Raw genomic sequence first — 20,927 nt, 5'->3', positions numbered from 1 at the left:
GTGAGTTAATTAAATGTTTGACCAAAAATAGCAGGCTCATTTTTATGTTGATAATTTTGTATGGTCTGCAAATGATGTTATAAATATCCAAATGGCCCTTGGCAGAAAAAAGGTTCCCCACCCCTGCACTATATGATCACTATATGGTGGTTAAATTGGTCTTTGTATAGTGTTTTTTATTCAGTAACAGTACTGGGGTATTATTCAGTCACTATGTGGTTATGGTGTGGTGATATTATTCAGTAACCGTATGGGAGTATTATTGAGTCACTATGTGGTTGCGGTGTGGTGGTATTATTCAGTAACAGCACAGGGGTATTATTCAGTCACTGTGTGGTGTTGTGTTCGCTGTCGCTGACCGCCGGCACGCCGTACTTACCGGCAGCAGTGACCGCGGGTCACTAAGAGCTTGTCAGCATCTCCCTCCTAGGAGACGCCAACTCACGCGGCTGCATCCTCCTGCTTCTAGGGTGCAGCCTTAAAGGGCCAGCGCGCACACCAACTTAATGTTCCCTAACCTATCCCCTTACTTCCTGGACCATATAAAGGGCTCTGCCCTTAAAGAGGCTCTGTCACCACATTATAAGTGCCCTATCTCCTATATAAGGAGATGGGCGCTATAATGTAGGTGACAGCAGTGCTTTTTATTTAAAAAAAACGATCTATTTTTACCACTTTATTAGCGTTTTTATGGGCGTATTTTTACTTTAGACCAAGTGGGCGTTGTACAGGGGAGTGTATGACGCTGACCAATCAGCATCATGCACTCCTCTCCATTCATTTACACAGCACATAGCGATCCTGTTAAATTGCTATGTGCTGTCTTATACTTACACATTAACAATACTGAAGTGTTTAGAGAGTGAATAGACATTCCCCGGGATGTCTATTCACAATCTCTGCACTTCGTTACTCTGTCTGTGGTAGTTACAGCAGAGGACGCGTAATCTGGGGCTTGCAACACTCATGGACGCGCTAGAAATCAGCGATGCAGTTCTCTGCACACTGTCTTCTGAATTGACTGCATTATTTATACAGCAATTTGGCATTTGGGACCCCACTTTTAACTTTGCCCAGGGCCACACTTTGTCTAAAACCGGCCCCTGCACGTCTATTAAAAGTTACTATAGTAACTGGGGCCTATGGTATAATCTACACGGGCCCCTGTTACTATAGTAACAGACAGTATACTTACCTTCCTCGGTATACTTACCTTCCTCGGTCCTGACGTCTCTTCGTGTTATGCGCAGTGCATGACGCCACGATGCTGTACGCTGCCCAAAACATTGCGACGCTGAATGGCGTCAGGACCTCTGCTGTGCCTGTAGCCGAAGAGGAGGGTGAGTATAATATTACTGTCTGCTGGGGCCCTGTATCTAAGCCTACCTCATTTGAGACCAATATACAACAACACAGATCTCTTAATCCCTCTTAGAAAAGAAAAAAAAAATAAAGAAACACCTTAAGGCTTCCTTAACAATTTTTTCTGGCATTTCAAAATACATGAAAAAAAAATGTAAACCACCAGAATTTTTTAAAATGTAAAAAAAAATGTATGGTGTTTTTAATGGTGCTTTTGTTGCCTTTTTTGTTTCTTGTCATTTTATATATTCAAAGAGAGGGTCACGTAGGCGATTCTGATGTCTTATAAGTGTAAATAGTACACAGAAAGAGGTAAAGCCAATAGCAATGTAATAAACACAAAAATAATATGCTAAAAAATGAGTAGAAAGACCTCAATATATGTACTGAAGTGTATATATCCTAGAAAGATATAGAGTATAAAGTGTCAATGCAATAAAAGTACAATGTGACATTAGAGTACCTTGAAATGTGAAAGAACCAGCAATATCTAAATAGTATGCATGACCTAGTACAGGCTGCAGCATGTAAATCCCTCTCACACGTATCGCTTAAGACTTTAATGTAACATCTGGCCGGACGAACAAAACGCTCCAAAAATAGCTGTTAAAAATTCCACAAAAAATGTAGAAAAACTCTTTGTCTGAAACCAGTCTAAGGCTATGTTCACACGGAGTATTTTGGGGGAGGAATATCTTGAGGCAGATATTCCTCTCCCTGCACGCCGATTTTCGCGGCAATTATCGCGCCGTTTTTCGCCCGCGGCCATTGAGCGCCGCGGGCATAAAACAGCGAGATATACGCTTTCTCCTGCCTCCCATTGAAGTCAATGGGAGGTCGGAGGCGGAAGCGCCCGAAGATAGGGCATGTCGCTTCTTTTTCCCGCGAGGCAGTTTTACTGCTCGCGGGAAAAAGACGCCGACGCCTCCCATTGAAATCAATGGGAGGCGTTCTCGGGCCGTTTCTGCCGAGTTTTGCGACGCGGTTTCCGCGTCAAAAAACTCGGCAAAATACCCCGTGTGAACATAGCCTTAGGCTATGTTCACACGGAGTATTTTGCAGGAGGAATATCTGCCTCAAAATTCCGTTTTGAAGTTTGAGGCAGATTTTCCTCTCCCTGCACGCCGATTTTCGCTGAGTTTTTCGCTGCGTTTTCGCCCGCGGCCATTGAGCGCCGCGGGCATAAAACACAGCGAAATACGCAATACGCTTTCTCTGCCTCCCATTGAAGTCAATGGGAGGTCAGAGGCGGAAATGCCCGTAGATAGGGCATGTCGCTTCTTTTTCCCGCGAGGCAGTTTTACTGCTCGCGGGAAAAAGACGCCAATGCCTCCCATTGAAATCAATGGGGGGCATTTTCGGGCCGTTTTTGCCGAGTTTTGCGACGCGGTTTCCGCGTCAAAAAACTCGTCAAAATACTCCGTGTGAACATAGCCTAAGGCCCAGTTCACACTGTTTTTTGCAGATGAAAAATCTGCACATTTTGAGGCAGATTTTTACTTGCCTGCAAGCCGTTTGCGGCGTTTTTCACTGCGTTCTTCTCAGAGTTTTTCAGCCACGGCCATTAAGTGCCGCGGGAAAAAAACGAAGCGAAAAATGCTTTCTCTGCCTCCCGTTGTCGCTTCTTTTTCCTGCGAGCATTTCTTTCCGCTTATGGGAAAAAAACGCCTCCGCCTCCCATTGAAATCAATGGGTGGCAATTTCGGCCATCTTTTGCCGCGGTTCCTGTGGCAAAAAACTTTATGTGAACAGGGCAAAGGGGAACAATAACCAAAAGAAAAAAACACTTTTACTTTTCACACATTTTACAGTCAGGACCAATGTTCCCTCTAAGTCTTGGCAGCTCCTGAGTGGGGCAGTTAGGGAGCAGGGCAAGTCTCCATCAATGGTGGGTGATCTGATGACCAACAGTAATACCCCCAGTAAACGCTAATATAGCGTACTAAATAAGAGAATAAGAAAACGTATTTTAAATTAGTTTTAATTACTTTTTTAAATACTATAATATTACAAGTACACCAATAAAATAAACAGTTATAAACACAAATTATAGGCATCAATAAAAAAATCCCTCATTACACCACTGTCCCTAGATAGCGCAACACAGATCCCTGTAGATAGCACCTCACTCACCCCCTGTAGATAGTGCCACACAGCCCCTGTAGATAGCGCCAAACAGCCCCTGTAGAAAGCGCCACACAGCCCCTGTAGATCATGCCACGCAGACCCCCTGTAGATCCTGCTACACAGACCCCCTGTAGATCTTGCCACACAGACCCCCCTGTAGATCCTGCCAAACAGACCCCATGAAGATAGTGCCACACAGACCCCCCTGTAGATCCTGCCACAGACCCCCCTGCAGATCCTGCCACACAGTGTCACGATGCGGTGTGTGGATGTCACGATGCGGGGTGTGGATGTCACGATGCGGGGTGTGGACCCACTGGGCCGTACCGCGTAGCGGGGATGGCAGCTGGCCAAACCGGAAGGTACACAGTTCAATGGTTCAGGGAGAGTACCTGAGGCAATCGTAGGCAGTGGCGAGGCGGACACGTCCAGAACCAGGCGGTGGGAAGTCGTTCGGTGAGGCGTGGCAGGGTAGCGTAGACTGTAGCACAGCACGGCAGGTAGCACAGCACGGCAATAGCACTAGGTAGCACGGACACAGGATACGGGATACGGAATACAGGAGCAAGGTACACTGGGAGGCTGGAAGACACTGGGAGACCATAAGCAAGACGAACAACAGGAAAACTAACAACGCTCTGGCATAGGGCAAGAGGGCAGAGCCCTTTTTATAGCCCAGATTACAGTTTTATAGGGCCAGATTACAGTTTTTACAAAAACGCGCGCACTGGCCCTTTAAGGCCGTGCACGCGCGGGCACGCGCACCCGCCGGAGACACTCGGAATCCGGAAGAGAGTGCCGGCGCCTGACTGCGGGACGACGCTGCAGGCAGGTAAGATGTCCATGGCCACGGCCGTCGGGGTTAACGACCGATCGACGGGCCGTGGCCATAGACGTTACAGAATCCCCCCTCTTACGCCGCCTCTTCTTGGGACCAGAGCGAGAGAGAAACTTCCTCACAAGAACAGGGGCATCGATGTTCTCCTCTGGCTCCCAAGACCTCTCTTCTGGGCCGAACCCCCTCCAGTCCACCAAATAAAATGTCCTTCCTCCCACCTTCTTGGTAGCCAGAATCTCCTTTACCTCGAAAGTCCCAGATGGGCCGGCAGGAACCACTGTGGGACTAGGAGTCCTGGAGTAGCGGTTCAGGACCACCGGTTTTAGCAGGGAGACGTGAAAGGAGTTAGGAATCCTGAGAGTGGGGGGGAGCCGCAGCTTGTAGGATACCGGGTTAATTTGTAGCAGGACTTCAAAGGGACCAAGGAACCTCGGGGAAAGTTTGCATGACGGCACCCTCAGCCGGATATTCCTAGAGGACAGCCAGACTTTAGTCCCTGGAAGGAACTGCGGAGGCGCCCGTCTTCTTGTGTCTGCCTTTCTCTTCATGCGGTCCACCGCCAAGAGGATAGAAGATCGGGTCTGTTGCCATATCTGTAGAAAGTCCCTGAAGGTGGAGTCGGCTGCAGGCACCTGGGACATTGTAGAAACAGGAAGAGGTATACGAGGATGTTGGCCGTAGACTATGAAAAATGGACTGGATGTGGTCGACTCACTGGTGTGGTTGTTATAGGAGAACTCTGCCCACGGGAGCAACTGCACCCAATCATCATGGCGCCTGGACACAAAGTGACGTAGGTAGTTCTCCATAATCTGGTTAACTCTCTCGACTTGCCCGTTGGACTGGGGATGATAGGCCGAAGAGAAGTCCAATTTCACACCAAGGAGCCCGCAGAGTGCTCTCCAAAACTTCGAGGTAAACTGGACACCTCTGTCCGAGACAATATGCAGGGGCAATCCGTGCAGACAGAAGATGTGCTGTATGAAGAGGTCAGCCAACCGCGTAGCAGACGGCAGAGCGGTCAACGGGATGACTTGCAGGGGATTCACAGAGAAGATACAGGATGGGTCAATGATATTCTGTGGAGATTCCATGGCGTCCTCGGTTTCGAAAGATCTAGACAAGGCATCGGCCCTCACATTCTCGTCGGCGGGACGGTAGTGGAGTTCGAACCGGAACCGAGCAAAGAACAACGACCACCTGGCTTGACGAGGATTCAACCGCTGGGCCGTCTGTATGTAGGTCAAATTCTTGTGATCCGTGAAGATCAGGATAGGGTGAACCGCACCTTCCAGTAGGTGTCTCCACTCCTGCAGAGCCAGTTTGATGGCCAGTAACTCCCGGTCCCCAATCGAGTAGTTACGCTCTGCGGGAGAAAACCGCTTGGAATAGTAACCACATACCACGGCCTTGCCTTTCGGTCTTTTCTGGAACAACAGTGCACCAGCACCCACCAAGGAGGCGTCCACCTCTAACGAAAACTGTAAGGACACGTCCGGATGGTGCAGAATGGAGGCAGATGTGAAGGCTTTCTTTAAGGATTCAAATGCGGCTTCAGCCTCCGGGGTCCACAACTTGGCATTCATACCTTTCTTAGTGAGGGTGGAGATAGGTGCTGTCAAAGATGAGAAGTTGGGGATGAAGAGATGGTAGAAGTTGGCGAATCCTAGAAAGCGTTGGATGGCCCTTAAGCCTTGGGGGCGTGGCCACTCCAGGACGGCCTTTACCTTCTGGGGATCCATCTTGAGACCCTAATCTGAGATAATATAGCCCAGGAAGGATAGAGACTTCTTCTCGAACACACACTTCTCCAATTTGGCGTAAAGTCGATTCTCTCTTAGACGGAGCAACACCTGGCGGACATGACTTCGATGAGTTACTGGGTCTGGGGAAAAAATCAGAATTTCATCGAGATACACCACAACACAAACATACAGGAGATCACGAAAAATGTCATTGACAAATTCTTGGAATACTGCGGGAGCGTTACACAGGCCGAAGGGCATGACTAAGTATTCGTAATGCCCATCACGAGTATTAAAGGCAGTCTTCCACTCGTCACCTCGACGAATACGGATCAGATTATAGGCCCCCCGCAGGTCCAGTTTAGAAAAAAATTTTGCCCCCCGTATGCGATCAAACAGTTCCGAAATTAAAGGCAGAGGATACCTGTTCTTCACCGTGATCTGGTTTAGACCTCGGTAGTCGATACAAGGTCGTAATGATCCATCTTTCTTTTTAACAAAGAAGAACCCTGCTCTGGCCGGGGATGAAGATTTACGAATGAAACCCCTCTCCAGGTTCTCCTTGATGTAAACCGACATGGACTGGGTCTCTGGCAAGGAGAGAGGATACACTCTACCACGAAGAGGAGACGATTCCGGAACCAGGTCGATTGGGCAGTCATATGCCCGGTGTGGCGGCAAGGTCTCGGCCTCCTTTTTATTGAAGACATCACCGAACATAGAGAAACAGAGGGGCAAACCTGCCAACGACTGAAGAGGAGCGGGCTGTGGCGACTGGATGTGACTCAGACAGCGGTCAAGACACTTCGGGCCCCACTGGAGAACCTCTCCAGAGTTCCAATCCAGGACGGGGTCGTGCAGACGAAGCCAAGGCAACCCCAACAGCACGGGGTTGACGGCCTTGGATAGGACGAACAGAGAGATGATCTCAGCATGAAGGGCTCCCACTTGGAGTTTCAACGGCTTGGTTATCGACACAACTGGGTCTGGTAATGGCAGTCCATCCACCGAGGCAACGATCAAAGGCCTTTCAAGCGGGATAGTGGGCAACTGTAGGAGATCCACAAGATCCTGGCAGATGAAGTTGGCTGCAGAGCCGGAGTCCAGATATGCGGAGACCTGATGAGACCTCTCACCAGCAATAATTGTTACGGGAATAAATAGTTTGGAGGAGAGTTCTTGCTTTAATGTGTTGACGCCCAGGGTTGTCTCTCCAACCAAGCCTAGGCGCTGGGGTTTTTTGGCTTGTGAGGACACAGACGCACGACGTGGCCAGCGAGGCCGCAGTATAAGCACAGTCCAGAGGTGCGCCTGCGCTGTTTCTCCTGAACCGATAATTTTAGTCGGTCAACTTGCATCGGAACCTCAGGCAAAGCGATAGAAGCAGGCAAGAGGGGTTGCTGAAAGTTGGGCGCCAGTCTAGGACGCCGGCGCTCCTGACGAACTTTATGGGATCTCTCCCTCAGCCTTATGTCAACCCGAGTGGCAAGCAGAATCAAGTCGTCCAACGCGGGAGGCAGGTCTCGAGCAGCCAGTTCGTCCTTGATCTCTGGCGACAGACCATGCCAATAGGATGCCACAAATGCCTCATTGTTCCAGGATAGCTCTCCTGCCAGAGTCCGGAACTGAATAGTATACTCGCCCACGGAGTTGTCCTCTTGGCGAAGGTTGAAGATGGCGGTGGCGGCTGATGAGACTCGTCCTGGTTCCTCAAAAACGGTTCGGAAAATTCGTGCGAACTCCTGGAAGTCTCGGGTCTCGGGTCCCTGACGTTCCCACATAGGGTTAGCCCATTCCAGGGCCTTGCCGGTCAGGAGGGAGATGATAAATGCGATCTTGGCTCCATCTGACGGAAATGCCCGAGAGTGCAGGGTAAAATGAATGTGGCATTGGTTCAGGAACCCCCGACAAGCACTTGCGTCTCCATCGAACCGAGAGGGCAATGGCAGCGATAACCGAGGGTCCGTACAGGAACTGGCAGGAGGAGCAACAGGAGGGTCGGCTTGAGGAACTTGCACAGAAGCAGGAAAGGAGGCAACTAGCATCCCTAGCTGCTGTGCCATAGAGTCCACGGCCACGAGGAGCTGGTCCTGCCTAGCTCGGAGATCCAGCAGATCCGCCTGCATGGCTTGGGAGGGTGACAAGCCCTTGAATTGGCCAGCGGGGTCCCTGGCCAGAGCGTACTGTCACGATGCGGGGTGTGGATGTCACGATGCGGGGTATGGATGTCACGATGCGGGGTGTGGACCCACTGGGCCGTACCGCGTAGCGGGGATGGCAGCTGGCCAAACCGGAAGGTACACAGTTCAATGGTTCAGCGAGAGTACCTGAGGCAATCGTAGGCAGTGGCGAGGCGGACACGTCCAGAACCAGGCGGTGGGAAGTCATTCGGTGAGGCGTGGCAGGGTAGCGTAGACTGTAGCACAGCACGGCAGGTAGCACAGCACGGCAATAGCACTAGGTAGCACGGAAACAGGATACGGGATACGGAATACAGGAGCAAGGTACACTGGGAGGCTGGAAGACACTGGGAGACCATAAGCAAGACGAACAACGGGAAAACTAACAACGCTCTGGCAAAGGGCAAGAGGGCAGAGCCCTTTTTATAGCCCAGGGCATCCTGGGCCAGATTACAGTTTTTACAAAAACGCGCGCACTGGCCCTTTAAGGCCATGCACGCGCGGGCGCGCGCACCCGCCGGAGACACTCGGAATCCGGAAGAGAGTGCCGGCGCCTGACTGGGGGACGAAGCTGCAGGCAGGTAAGCTGTCCATGGCCACGGCCGTCGGGGTTAACGACCGATCGACGGTCCGTGACCATAGACGTTACACACAGACCCCCCCTCTAGATCCTGCTGCACAGACCCCCCTGTAGATCCTGCCACACAGACCCCCCTGTAGATAGTGCCACACAGACCCCTTGAAGATCCTGCCACACAGACCCCCTGTAGATCCTGCCACACAGACCCCCCTGTAGATACTGCCACAAAGACCCCTCTGTAGATAGTGCCACACAGACCCAACTTTAGGTAGTGCCACCCAGACCCCACTGTAGATAGTTTCACACAGACCCGCTGTGGATCTTGCCACGCAGACCCCCCTATAGATAGTGCCACACTGACCCCCTGTAGATAGTGCCACACAGACCCCCTGCAGATAGTGCCACACAGACCCCCTGTAGATAGTGCCACACAGACCCCCCTGCAGATATTGCCACACAGACCCCCTGTAGATAGTGCCACACAGTCCCCCATATATAGTGCCACACAGCCCACCCCCCGTATATAGTGCCACACAGCCCACCCCCGTATATAGTGCTACACAGCCCCCCTCCCCTTGTATATAGTGCTATACAGCCCCCCTTCTCCACTTGTGTATATAGTGTTACACAGCAATTCCCCCCTGTACATAGCGCTACACAGACCCACCCCTGCCCTTGTATATAGCGCTACACAGCCCCACACCTCCCCTTGTATATAGCGCTACACAGCCCCCCTCCCCCGCAGATCATTTAAAAAAAAAAAGATTGTACTTACCATGCCGTGACAGATGGAGCACTACACTGCCTCTCCGGCGGGTAGCATGCGCAGACCGTCGTGATGTGATATCATCACGCCGGCCTGCGTGACTCCCACCGCCTTATAGGCTGCAGGCTTAACGTGGCCTGCAGCCTATAGTATTCATTTGTATGTGCATCCTGGGATGGGAAGCCACTGAATCTGCCCATTTAAACTTTAGTGAGCGGGCGGACTGTGTGGCCGCGCACCTTATAGACAGATACAGTGGGCAATTGCCTTCCAATTAGTAAATAATAAAGAAAAAGTTACGTAAGGTGTACACCACCAATTGTACATATCAAATTTGAGGGAGGGGAGAGAGAATGGGGAAAATAATTTGACTGATGAGGAGTTATGAAAGAATAAAAATAAAAAAAAAATATTAATGAGTTTATTAAAAATCCAATGTTATATAATCGTTAGTGCAGATGTCCCCTATTTCTGCACTATGGATTACACGTCCGAGTATAACAAGAGACGTAAGAAAACAATTTGCTAATGAGCAACATAAGTGTGCCCTTGTCCCAAAGTGGCTGTGTAGTGATCTAGAGGCTGTCTAATTCAACTCAAAATATATAAATTAGACTGCACAGATATTAATTAGGAGATATGACCCTATATTAATAGTGTGTTCACTGTTTCTAGAAATCGCTATTCAATTGCTGTTAATATGTATGTAATGGATGTACAACTGGTGCCTGCTATGCAGCCAAAATCTCTCCACCGGGCTGTATCAAAGCCCAGCAGTGGAGAGACCCCACCGATTAGTGGTAGGATGCACTGTACGCAGCAGTGTCGTCCGCGTTCGGACACACATAAAAACAAACGAGTACGAAAACTCGCGACAGAACCCAACGGGCTCGCCGCTCACACTGTGACAATAGAATGGCGCAGTGTGAAATATAGTGAATGCAAAAGGCAGGAAACAGAGTGGTGAATATTATGCTGGATGCCGTCAACCAAGCTCCACGGAACCTTTATTAGCGGCAGACGTGGAGAGCGATGAGTGCATATGCCTGTGAGTTTAAATAACCCACATACACGGCTTGTAGGGTGGTTTGTAGAAGATGTGCACCATACCTGTTACCGGTACCTGAGTTGAGGGACATTAAAGCAGACTCAGAGAGGCTAACATTGGAAAGATTAAAAGCATGTTACCATACACCCAACACGCGTTTCGCTGGCATTTCTGGCTTCTTCCAGGGGTGGCGACCATTATACAGGCGGCCTTCATATAGGTATACAGTTTGATTGACAGGTTAATATACCAATCACAAAAAGTAGTATGTTAATTGTATTATGTCAGTGTGATCTGTGAGAGGAATGGGTGATTGACAGGATCTCTAGCCAATCAGAGGAATCAAATGATTGCAAATTATTTTATTTTATTCTTTCATAACTTCTTATCAGTCACATTATTTTCCCCATTCTCTCTCTTTGTGTTGCATTTTGTATATTGGTGGTGGTGACTGCCTCCATTTTTGATTCTGCACTCCTCCGATTTTTTGCCCAAGGGTGATTTTAATTAGAGTAAAGCTGGTTCCTACATACACCGAGTATATTCTGCAGGCTTAGACCCAGAACAGAGGTGTATTTTCAGGTTATGGACCCACTTAAAAGAGGTTTCCTTGTCGTGGCAGTTGGACTCACACAATTTGATCAAAATGTGCGCTAAGAACCTCACTTTTGTAAGTAAACGGAGCAGTAATGCATTTTTGTTTATATTTAGTGTATTATGTAGTCTTAGTGTTCGCAGAGTGCTGTTGCAATGTTTATTTCTTTACATGTGTGTACAATTAGATATTTATTTTAAAGCATCAGTCACAAGATTTCACAATAGGAAATCCGGTGACAAGACATTTTATAATCCGGCAGGAAACATTTGAAAAGGGATTATACAGCCATTCTGACATGGATTTTCAAACTAAGTACACCAGCTTCATCGGGTCTATTAGATCTATTTAATTATGTATGCAGTTTGTATTGTGAAATATTTTGACATATCCTCTTTAATTGTCCCAGGTTTTGTGAGGTAGATCGGAGAGTGGTGAGGAGGGAAAGCACCTAAGTGCTCAGGGAGTGCATATCACATAAGCAGTACTGTGTCAGAGTATAGATAGGGAAAAACACAGAAAAAGGCCATACTTACAAATGGACACAGACAGGTCAGAAACGCTGATGAAAGGGTGAGCAGGTGCTTTAAATAATAATAGCCACTCCCACTAGTCTTGAGGGGAGTGGTGTGTGGTGCATGGAATGTGTAGTAAGAAATAATAAATGAATAGTGTGTGTGCAAGTGTAATACTATAAGTGATCCCATGCACCACACACCACTCTCCTCAAGACTAGTGGGAGTGGCTATTATTATTTAAAGCACCTGCTCACCCTTTCATCAGCGTTTCTGACCTGGCTGTGTCCATTTGTAAGTATGGCCTTTTTCGGTGTTTTTGTATATGTCCCCTTGTTTTTATCGGTTCTGTTTGTGCATCAGGAACGTTCTGTTCCAGTTTAGGAGTTAGGGACTCGCAAGTCTGGGGATCCTTGTCGTGGATTGCGAGCTTGCGTCCTTTTGGCCAAAATGATTACCAATACCCCAGGTATTTTTCATTATTATGTATATTTGCTTCTCTTGGACACAGCCGGGTCTTTGATGCTGGGAGAGCATGGTGTGTTGTTGTTTGGCATAGCAAGCAGGGTAGCCCGCTCGATGAATTATCAAGGCGTCACAAATAGGCTTCTACCTGGCTATACACGTTGTGCCTCATGACGTACACACTATCCCTCCATGTTTCACTCACTTGCACCCCATTATCCATTTATTTCTATTGAGGCACTTCACTCATTACTGCCCCCTATATTTCACTTATAGTATTACACTTGCACACACACTATTCATTTATTATTTCTTACTACACATCCCATGCACCACACACCACTCCCCTCAAGACTAGTGGGAGTGGCTATTATTATTTAAAGCACCTGCTCACCCTTTCATCAGCATTTCTGACCTGGCTGTGTCCATTTGTAAGTATGGCCTTTTTCGGTGTTTTTGTATATGTCCCCTTGTTTTTATCGGTTCTGTTTGTGCATCAGGAACGTTCTGTTCCAGTTTAGGAGTTAGGGACTCGCAAGTCTGGGGATCCTTGTCGTGGATTGCGAGCTTGCGTCCTTTTGGCCAAAATGATTATCAATACCCCAGGTATTTTTCATTATTATGTATATTCGCTTCTCTTGGACACAGCCGGGTCTTTGATGCTGGGAGAGCATGGTGTGTTGTTGTTTGGCATAGCAAGCAGGGTAGCCCGCTCTATGAATTATCAAGGCGTCACAAATAGGCTTCTACCTGGCTATACACGTTGTGCCTCATGACGTACACACTATCCCTCCATGTTTCACTCACTTGCACCCCATTATCCATTTATTTCTATTGAGGCACTTCACTCATTACTGCCCCCTATATTTCACTTATAGTATTACACTTGCACACACACTATTCATTTATTATTTCTTACTACACTTCCCATGCACCACACACCACTCCCCTCAAGACTAGTGGGAGTGGCTATTATTATTTAAAGCACCTGCTCACCCTTTCATCAGCGTTTCTGACCTGGCTGTGTCCATTTGTAAGTATGGCCTTTTTCTGTGTTTTTGTATATGTCCCCTTGTTTTTATCGGTTCTGAGAGTATAGATAGGGAGGAAAACACATAGGGGGAGTGAGGGGGAATCACACATGCTGTGTATCTATGTAAAGAGAGAGCATAGAACCCACGGCAGACTGTGCAGGGGGAGGGAGGGGGACATCACACACTCCTCAGCATCAGTGTCCGTCAGCACAAGGGAGAAGGGATCCCTAATGGGCTGTAGAAGAAAGCAGTATAGGAATGAAGCTGATACATGAGAGCTAGTGAAGGCAGCAGCATCCTGGTATCACTGACCTCACAGCCAGCATGTATTACCGGGAGGGACAGGCACATATAAGAAACCTCTGAAACAGGGGGTCTAAAATGAATAAAGCAATATAGATTGCAGTCAGAAACTCAATTTTTCTTAACTCTAGGTAACTACTAACACATGTCAAATTAATTTTGTCATGTCAAAGGCGCATAGCCTTTAGGAGATAGAATAATGCATATTGAGTACTACCAAGCCTTCTTGCCCCTTAGCTTTGCAGCCTTAAGCTGAAAATGTTAGTAAAGACAGACTGGTTGCTAGGGAGTCGCTATCTGCCATCCCCATTTAAAAGTCTGTAGCTGTTAAACCGTGTATCCCTGGTAACCAGTCTGTCCTAAATTACTCAACTGTTTAGCTTCAGGGCGGACTGGCACAAAAAGAAAAATAGAAGCTTTGCAGCATTCTGTCGGTGTCATTCCCTCTGCAGCCTGCATTATTAGACTGTAATTTGTTTTATATGTTTTAGGCGGAGAACGTCTTTAAGAAAAACTTTTTTGTTTTTTATAACTTAGAATTACTGATTGTATAAATTAATTGTCATAGACAGTCTCTCTTCTCATACGCTACTTCTATGTAATGTACTGATTAATACAGACAAAACCAGCAATAATATACCTTCAATGAATCTGTTGACTAGTATGTCAAGGTTTTCTTCACCAGTGACAGACTGAATTTGTTGGAAAGCTTGCTCATAGGTCTCAATAGTGTCTTCTGTTGGATCTCTTTTTTTCCTTTCTTGCTCTTCTTTTTCTATAAAACAAGAAATGGATAAATTGTTGTTTTATACTATATACAACATTTAAAGTAAATAAATCAGTTATGGACCCTAATAGCATACCTAACTTTTCAGATGACTTTTCAGAACAAACTGTTATATGTGTGTACATGAGAAATAACACTATTTCTGGTCATTATACGACCTGTATCCTGCATTTTTTAAATATTTTTTTTTCTTGTCATGTCTGCCATACACGTCACACAAAGAAGAGGACAATCCTGCTCTCCTACATCTATCACATACTGCTGCAGCATTAAGGAGATTACACAGCAGTAATGAGCAGTGTAGCTGACAATCCAGCACTAGGGGAGATATAAATCTTACCAGAAGCTGCAGCACACCGTTCTGTGTCCTTCTCCCTGTGCTCCTGCTCTCCGTCCCCTCTTTTTTCTCCAAAGACTTGTATTGGCTGTGTATATCTGTTTCCTCTCTGCTCCTGATCCCTCCACCCCGTCCCCTTTCCATAGACTTCTATGGACAGTGTCTGTGTCTCTTTCTCTCTCTGCTCCTGCTGCCTCCTCCCGCTCGCTCTCACCCTTCCCGTCCATAGACTTCTATGTGCATTGTGCCTGTCTATCTTTCTCTCTCTCTGCTCCCTTCTCCTGCTTACCCTCCCCTCTCAATAGACTAGTATTGGCAGGCAGCGAGGAGACACCACCCCCTACGTCCTTCTGTAACTAGGGATGGCTTTTGCTTGATAACAAGGGATGGACAGCAGATTACAGGAAGGGAGACACCTAGTGGCAGTAACTTTACACAGAATGTGCATGAATAAAATAAACCAAATTTTAATAGTAAGCAAATTACAAAGTGGACCTAAGCCATCAACCAAATTGGATACATGCTATTTAATATATTAGTGCAGGGGTAGGCAACTTTTTTTTGTATGGTGTGCTGATAAAAAAATGAATCAGTAATAAAGTACTTAGTGTGCCCTGTAAACATGAAAGTCATATAAAAGACAACCTGTTGCCACGTATGTGACCTAAACCAATTAATCAGTTAAATAAACTTACATTTCTGTGTGAATCTTGTCCCTGACTTTCTTTGCAAAGATGACCCACCTGGGGTGTAAATAAGGCTACTGAAAACCTGCTAGGGGGAACTGCTCACAGGAGAGACCACGGCTACTGAATACTAGCTCTGGGAGCTGCACACAGGAGAGAGCGACTACTTAGCCAGTTTAGGGTGGTGCACGTAGGATAGACTGCGGCTACTAAGAACCAGATTTTGGGGATGCAAATAGGAGAGACCGTGGCTACTTAACACCAGCTTGGGTGGAGCACATAGAAGTGATCACGGCTAATGAATACGAGCTTTGTGGGTGCACATAGTAGAAACCGCAGCTACTGAACACCAGCTAGGGGGAACTGCTCATAGGAGAGACCGCTGCTACTGAATACCAGCTTGGGAGCACTGCACATACGAAAGAGAGCGCCTACTGAATACCAGCTTGGGCGGGTGCACATAGGAGAGACCGCAGCTACTGAGCACCAGCTTGGGGGGCACATAGGAAAGATCGCGGGATAAGGGGTGCTGCACACAGATGAGAGACTGACTACTGAACATAAGTTTAGGGGGTGGCATATAGGATAGACCGCGGATACTAGGCACCAGATTTGGGGGATGCACATAGGAGAGACCGCGGCTACTAAACACCAGCTATGGGGGGCACATAGGTGTCTTTATATGTGTCTTTCATAGGTGATCACGGCTACTGGACACCAGCTTGGCAGAGTGCACAAAGAAGAGCAGCCAACTGTTGCTAACTTTTTCTTTTACAGAGCAGTTACTGAACTTCGTCCTTGTGGCACTGATCACTAGGAGAGAGAAGTGCTTCATTATGCGCTTGTGGACGCTGAACACCATGAGAGAAGTGCTGTATTGTGTGCTTGCCAAGTGTTTAGCAGCGACAAACACAATGAATCTCTGCTCTCTCTCTGTGTTCAGTGCCGCCAAGCACACAATGGCGCTGGACACTGGGATAGCAAACCATGCCCCACATGCCGGCTGTGGCACTGGTGCTACAGGCTGCTGATACCTATATTAGTGCGTATGGCATTGCAGTTTTTCTCAATTAGTTTGCCATAGTCATCCTATTATATGTATGGTATATGGGAATATCCCACAGATGTAGCACTTCTGGCTTTGGGTATCTTCCAAAATAACTACAAATGGAAAAGACTTAAAAAAGCCGTAAATCTTCTCAGGAGTGTCCGGCCTGCCAAAATTATTCCAAGTGTAGAATTACAAATACAATCCAAAAATCAAGACTTCCCATTAAAACATACACACAACTGCAGGTCTCTTTAGCATCAGCTAGTTACTTATGACTCTAGTAAAGTGACTAGATAAATGGGACTTATTAAGTAGAAAACTACTGCAGTACAAGAGAAACAGTAATGCAAGTTACATTTAAAAAATAAAAAATGTTTGATCCTTAAAACTGTTTAGGTCAGTGTTCTATGGTCAGATGAGTGAAGCTCATTAAATAACAAAGGAACCCTATCTCTACTATAAAGGTGTTGTCTCTCGAATTCAACCCCTATATTAAAAAAATATGTAAATCAGCTGATGATCCCCCTCGGGTCTGGCTTCCCTAACCCCCAGTGATCAGCTGTTATTGCAGGGAAGCCACATATAGGAATACATGCACAACATGCCAGCCATTTGTATGAATGGCCATCCATGCATTAGACGTTGGCCAGATAGGGAACCACTCTTACAGAACAGCTCCCCAGGCACACAGAGGAGGTTCTTCGAGAGACAACCCTGTAAATCAAATACAACATTCTCCTTTGGGAAAAATTTTCAAACAGAATATTCTGGTTTGATATTTCCCATGATTCAAATGGAAAATTATAGGCTCATGGTTAATAAGCGATATTAGCTCACAACCTTGAAATATTTGAAACATGTTTAATAAATTTTCCAACTGACGGAATAGACTACCCCTAGTCGTAACTGACTGCCTTGTAAACACACAAGTGCTATCTCCAACTTCTTGTTACTGGTTGGCTGGACCAAATTATCAGTTCTTGTAAGGCCACCTTAAAATAGTGTCAATAAGGTTTATTTATTAAGGAAGCAAAGTAGAAATGGAGAAAAGTTTAGAACATACAGTACAGTAATGGGTTCCCCACCCAGGGGGTGTAAAGGAAAACATATTGTACCAATCTAATAGAGGAAATCATCTTACAATCTTATTATCATATTGGTACAAAACTGAAATACAAAGGAAGACGTAGTATGCAAGCATGTCAGTGTCATGTAAGCATTGCTGAGTCATGTTGAGTAAGTTGTGAGATCAGATGAAGGGACGGAAAGGAAGTTTACTAATGCTGTCCAGACAGCGGTTCATATATTCAGGAAGAAAGGTGGAATAAATTCAGCAATGAAGGAATTGCAGAATAGTTGTGCCACCTTAAAATAGACCTGTATAAAATTTGGCCTACATGGACAAACATTGTTCTTGTGCTAAATAAGATAAATGGCAATGTATTAAACAATTCTAAGCGTAATTCAATTACTAAATGTAATTTGATAAAACAACGGTGAACCATACCAAACCATGAGGAACTGCTGATGTAGAAATGTTATAGATCCTTATCGAGTTGTTCTGTTCTAAACAATTTTCTACAATGTGTGTCGATAAACATGCCTTTTACTTACTTCAGAAAAATGTTCTTAAGTTACCGTCAATGAAAATAAATAATGCCATCTTTTACTGTCTTTTCTCTATCTGAGAATTCTGTATAAGTAATTTACCAGTTGGGTTTTTCTAAAATTACCTCTCTTGCGTCGCGCATCAAGCACTTCTTCACTGATTGATCGTTCCTGAGTCTTAGTTCCCATAAATTCCTTCAGTCTACGGTCATGATCAATAACACGTTGAAGCTCCTTAATCTCTGCCGTGTGCTGGTTCAGGTCCTTTTCGGCTCTTTCCTTCATCTGTAGCATTTTAGTTTGGGCTTCGTCCCTTCACAACAAATAAAAACTCAGATGTGAATTTCATTAACTTATCTCTAAACCCAACATATATCAAGATGTATGGAACAAAATGTTAACAAACATGTAAAAAAAACAAAAAACGTTTAACTCCGACAGATGCAACACTTCAGCCATTCGTCGCCCATAGACTCCAATGTAAAAAAAGCAACACATTTAACTTGTAGTTTTTCTTTAATGGATGTCGAAAGATCGTATTAAATTGGTATCATGATAAATTGAATAACTTAACGCTATTAAAAAAATTAAAATTCCTCGTCGTACTTACACGCATATGCCAAATAGTATTAAATATTGCATACCCACTAAACAACATAAGTAACAAATAGTAAGTGTGATTTCTGCCCAGCATAATGTAAAATAATAATAGCAGTAATAATAATAGTTTGAGAGTTAGGGTATGTTCACACGCACTGTTTTCAGACGTAATTCAGTGCGGAAAAAACAGCTCCATTACGCCTACAAACATCTGCCCATTGCTTTCAATGGGTTTTACGATGTTCTGTTCCCAAGAGGTGTAATTTTACGCGTCGCTGTCAAAAGACGGCGCGTAAAAAGACGCCCACGTCAAAGAAGTGCATGTCACTTCTTGGGACGTTTTTGGAGCCGTTTTTTATTGACTCCTTTGAAAAACAGCTCCAATAACGTCGGCAAAATATGCCGCGAAAAACGCGAGTAGTTACAAAAACGTCTGAAAATCAGGAGCTGTTTTCAGGGGAAAACAGCTCTGTAATTTCAGACGTATTTTGCTACTGAGTGTGAACATTCCCTTAAAGCTGATCAGTCTTCAAACTATGCTGCCCTACATAAGGTCTGCTTTCCTATTAGTCAAACCGGCAAAGCAAATGATACTATGTCATTTAGCTGATAAGTGCATTAAAAAAATACAGCAAACTCATAGTTATGAGTCCAGTGTATTCATGACGAGAGCTCTCCCTCTTTCTTCCCCTCTCAGCGGGGATTGACAGCTGGCTACTGTTTTTGCATACATAACAGCCCGTCAATCACTGTGAGGAGGGCAGATGGAGGTGGGGGGAAAACTCTGTTCATGAATGCTCCTATTAACCAAACAGCACAATTTTTTTGGTGCCATTTTGGCTAATAGGAAAGCAAACCTGTTCCCAGGGTCACTTCTGCTATGAGGCAAATTGAGCATCTCCCCTCCGGCGGCGGCTTGTTGCTTCTCTGATGGGATGGCAGCATCAGTGCGGACGAGCGCCAGCTCAACCAACATCCGTCACCCCCACCTCCTGCACTTCAATTGTATCTGTGTCTATCAGTTACTTGCCCTGCCATTCAGAGATTATCAGCGATTTAATCGGAGCGATGACATCATCGTGCCACCAGCTTTGTTCCTTAGAAGCAGGCCTGGCTAGAAGACGCCAGGCCTGCGTCACTGGATGAGCAGGCAATGTGGGAACTAGGACAGGTGAGTATTTTTTTTTTTGTTTGTTATTGGGCACTGTGTGTGGCACTCTGCAGGGGCGTGTATGGCATTATCTATAAAAGGGCACTGTGTGTGGCCCTCTACAGGAGGCATTGTGCGTGTAGCTGTATCTACAGTGGACATTGTGTGTGACACCATCTACCAGCGGGCATTGTATGTGGCACTATTGATAGGGGGCACTGTGTGTGGTACTATCTACTGTGTGTGGTAATATCTACTTTGCAACCGACATTAACGCCCAGCAGTAGCATTGTGCCTATACTTGGACAACTTGACTAGTTGAGTTAAAAAATATCTCACCATGTGCTACAACAAAGTGTTGTAAAACAATATTACCTTAAGGTGCGCCATTTCCTCTTCTCCCTCTTTCTTTCCCTTCTACACTATCTATATGGGGCACTGTGGCTGGCACTCTCTATAGGGTGCACTGTGTGGAAATTTCTACAGGGGGCACTGTGGGTGGCATTTTACAGTGGATAAAGTGTGTGGCACTATTTTTAGAGGGCACTGTGTGTGTGATGCTTTATTTTTATGGGCCACAGTCTATGGTACTATTTTCAGAGGGCACATTGTGTGACATGTTTTTTTATTGGGCACTGCGTGTGTGGCCCATTATTTTCAGTGTGTGACACAAACGTATTTCTAGTGCATGATATGTGACAATTATATTTAAGGGTGCAGTGTATGGTGCTACTATATTCAGGAGAGTAGTGTATGGTACTATTATATTTAGAAGCACAGTGTATGGTGCTATTATATTCAGAGACGCATTGTATGGCAGGATATTCAGGAGCACAGTGTATGGTGCTATTATATTCAGAGTCATAGTGTATGGTGCTATCACATTTAGAAACGCAGTATATGGTGCTATAACAATTAGAGACACAGTATATGGTGCTATTATATTCAGAGGCACAGTGGATGTGATTTTATATTCAGGTGTACAGTCTATGGTACTATAATATTCAGGGACACAGAGTATGGTGGTATTATATTCAGGGGCACAGTGTATGATACTATTATATTCAGGGGCTCAGTGTATAGTGCTATTATATTCAGGGATATAGTGTTTGGCAGTATATTCAGGGGCACAGTGTATGGTACTATGATA

The 20,927-nt window shown here is 45.9% G+C and overlaps 1 protein-coding gene across 1 annotated transcript in view; it reads right to left on the bottom strand.

The window, feature by feature from the left end:
- ODAD1 (outer dynein arm docking complex subunit 1) overlaps positions 1-20,927 on the bottom strand; it is a 131,439-nt gene that overhangs the window by 69,852 nt on the left and 40,660 nt on the right. The window contains exons 8-9 of the mRNA XM_075838864.1: positions 18,153-18,340; positions 14,199-14,333 (exon numbers count right to left, since the gene is read on the bottom strand). Coding sequence (XP_075694979.1) covers positions 14,199-14,333; positions 18,153-18,340 — 323 coding nt within the window. The remainder of the gene's footprint in view (positions 1-14,198; positions 14,334-18,152; positions 18,341-20,927) is intronic.

Source organism: Rhinoderma darwinii, chromosome 10 (genome assembly GCF_050947455.1).
Source record: "Rhinoderma darwinii isolate aRhiDar2 chromosome 10, aRhiDar2.hap1, whole genome shotgun sequence".
NCBI lineage: Eukaryota > Metazoa > Chordata > Amphibia > Anura > Rhinodermatidae > Rhinoderma > Rhinoderma darwinii.
The sequence above is the reverse complement of the archived record's forward strand: the minus strand, read 5'-3'. Positions and strand labels throughout refer to the sequence as shown.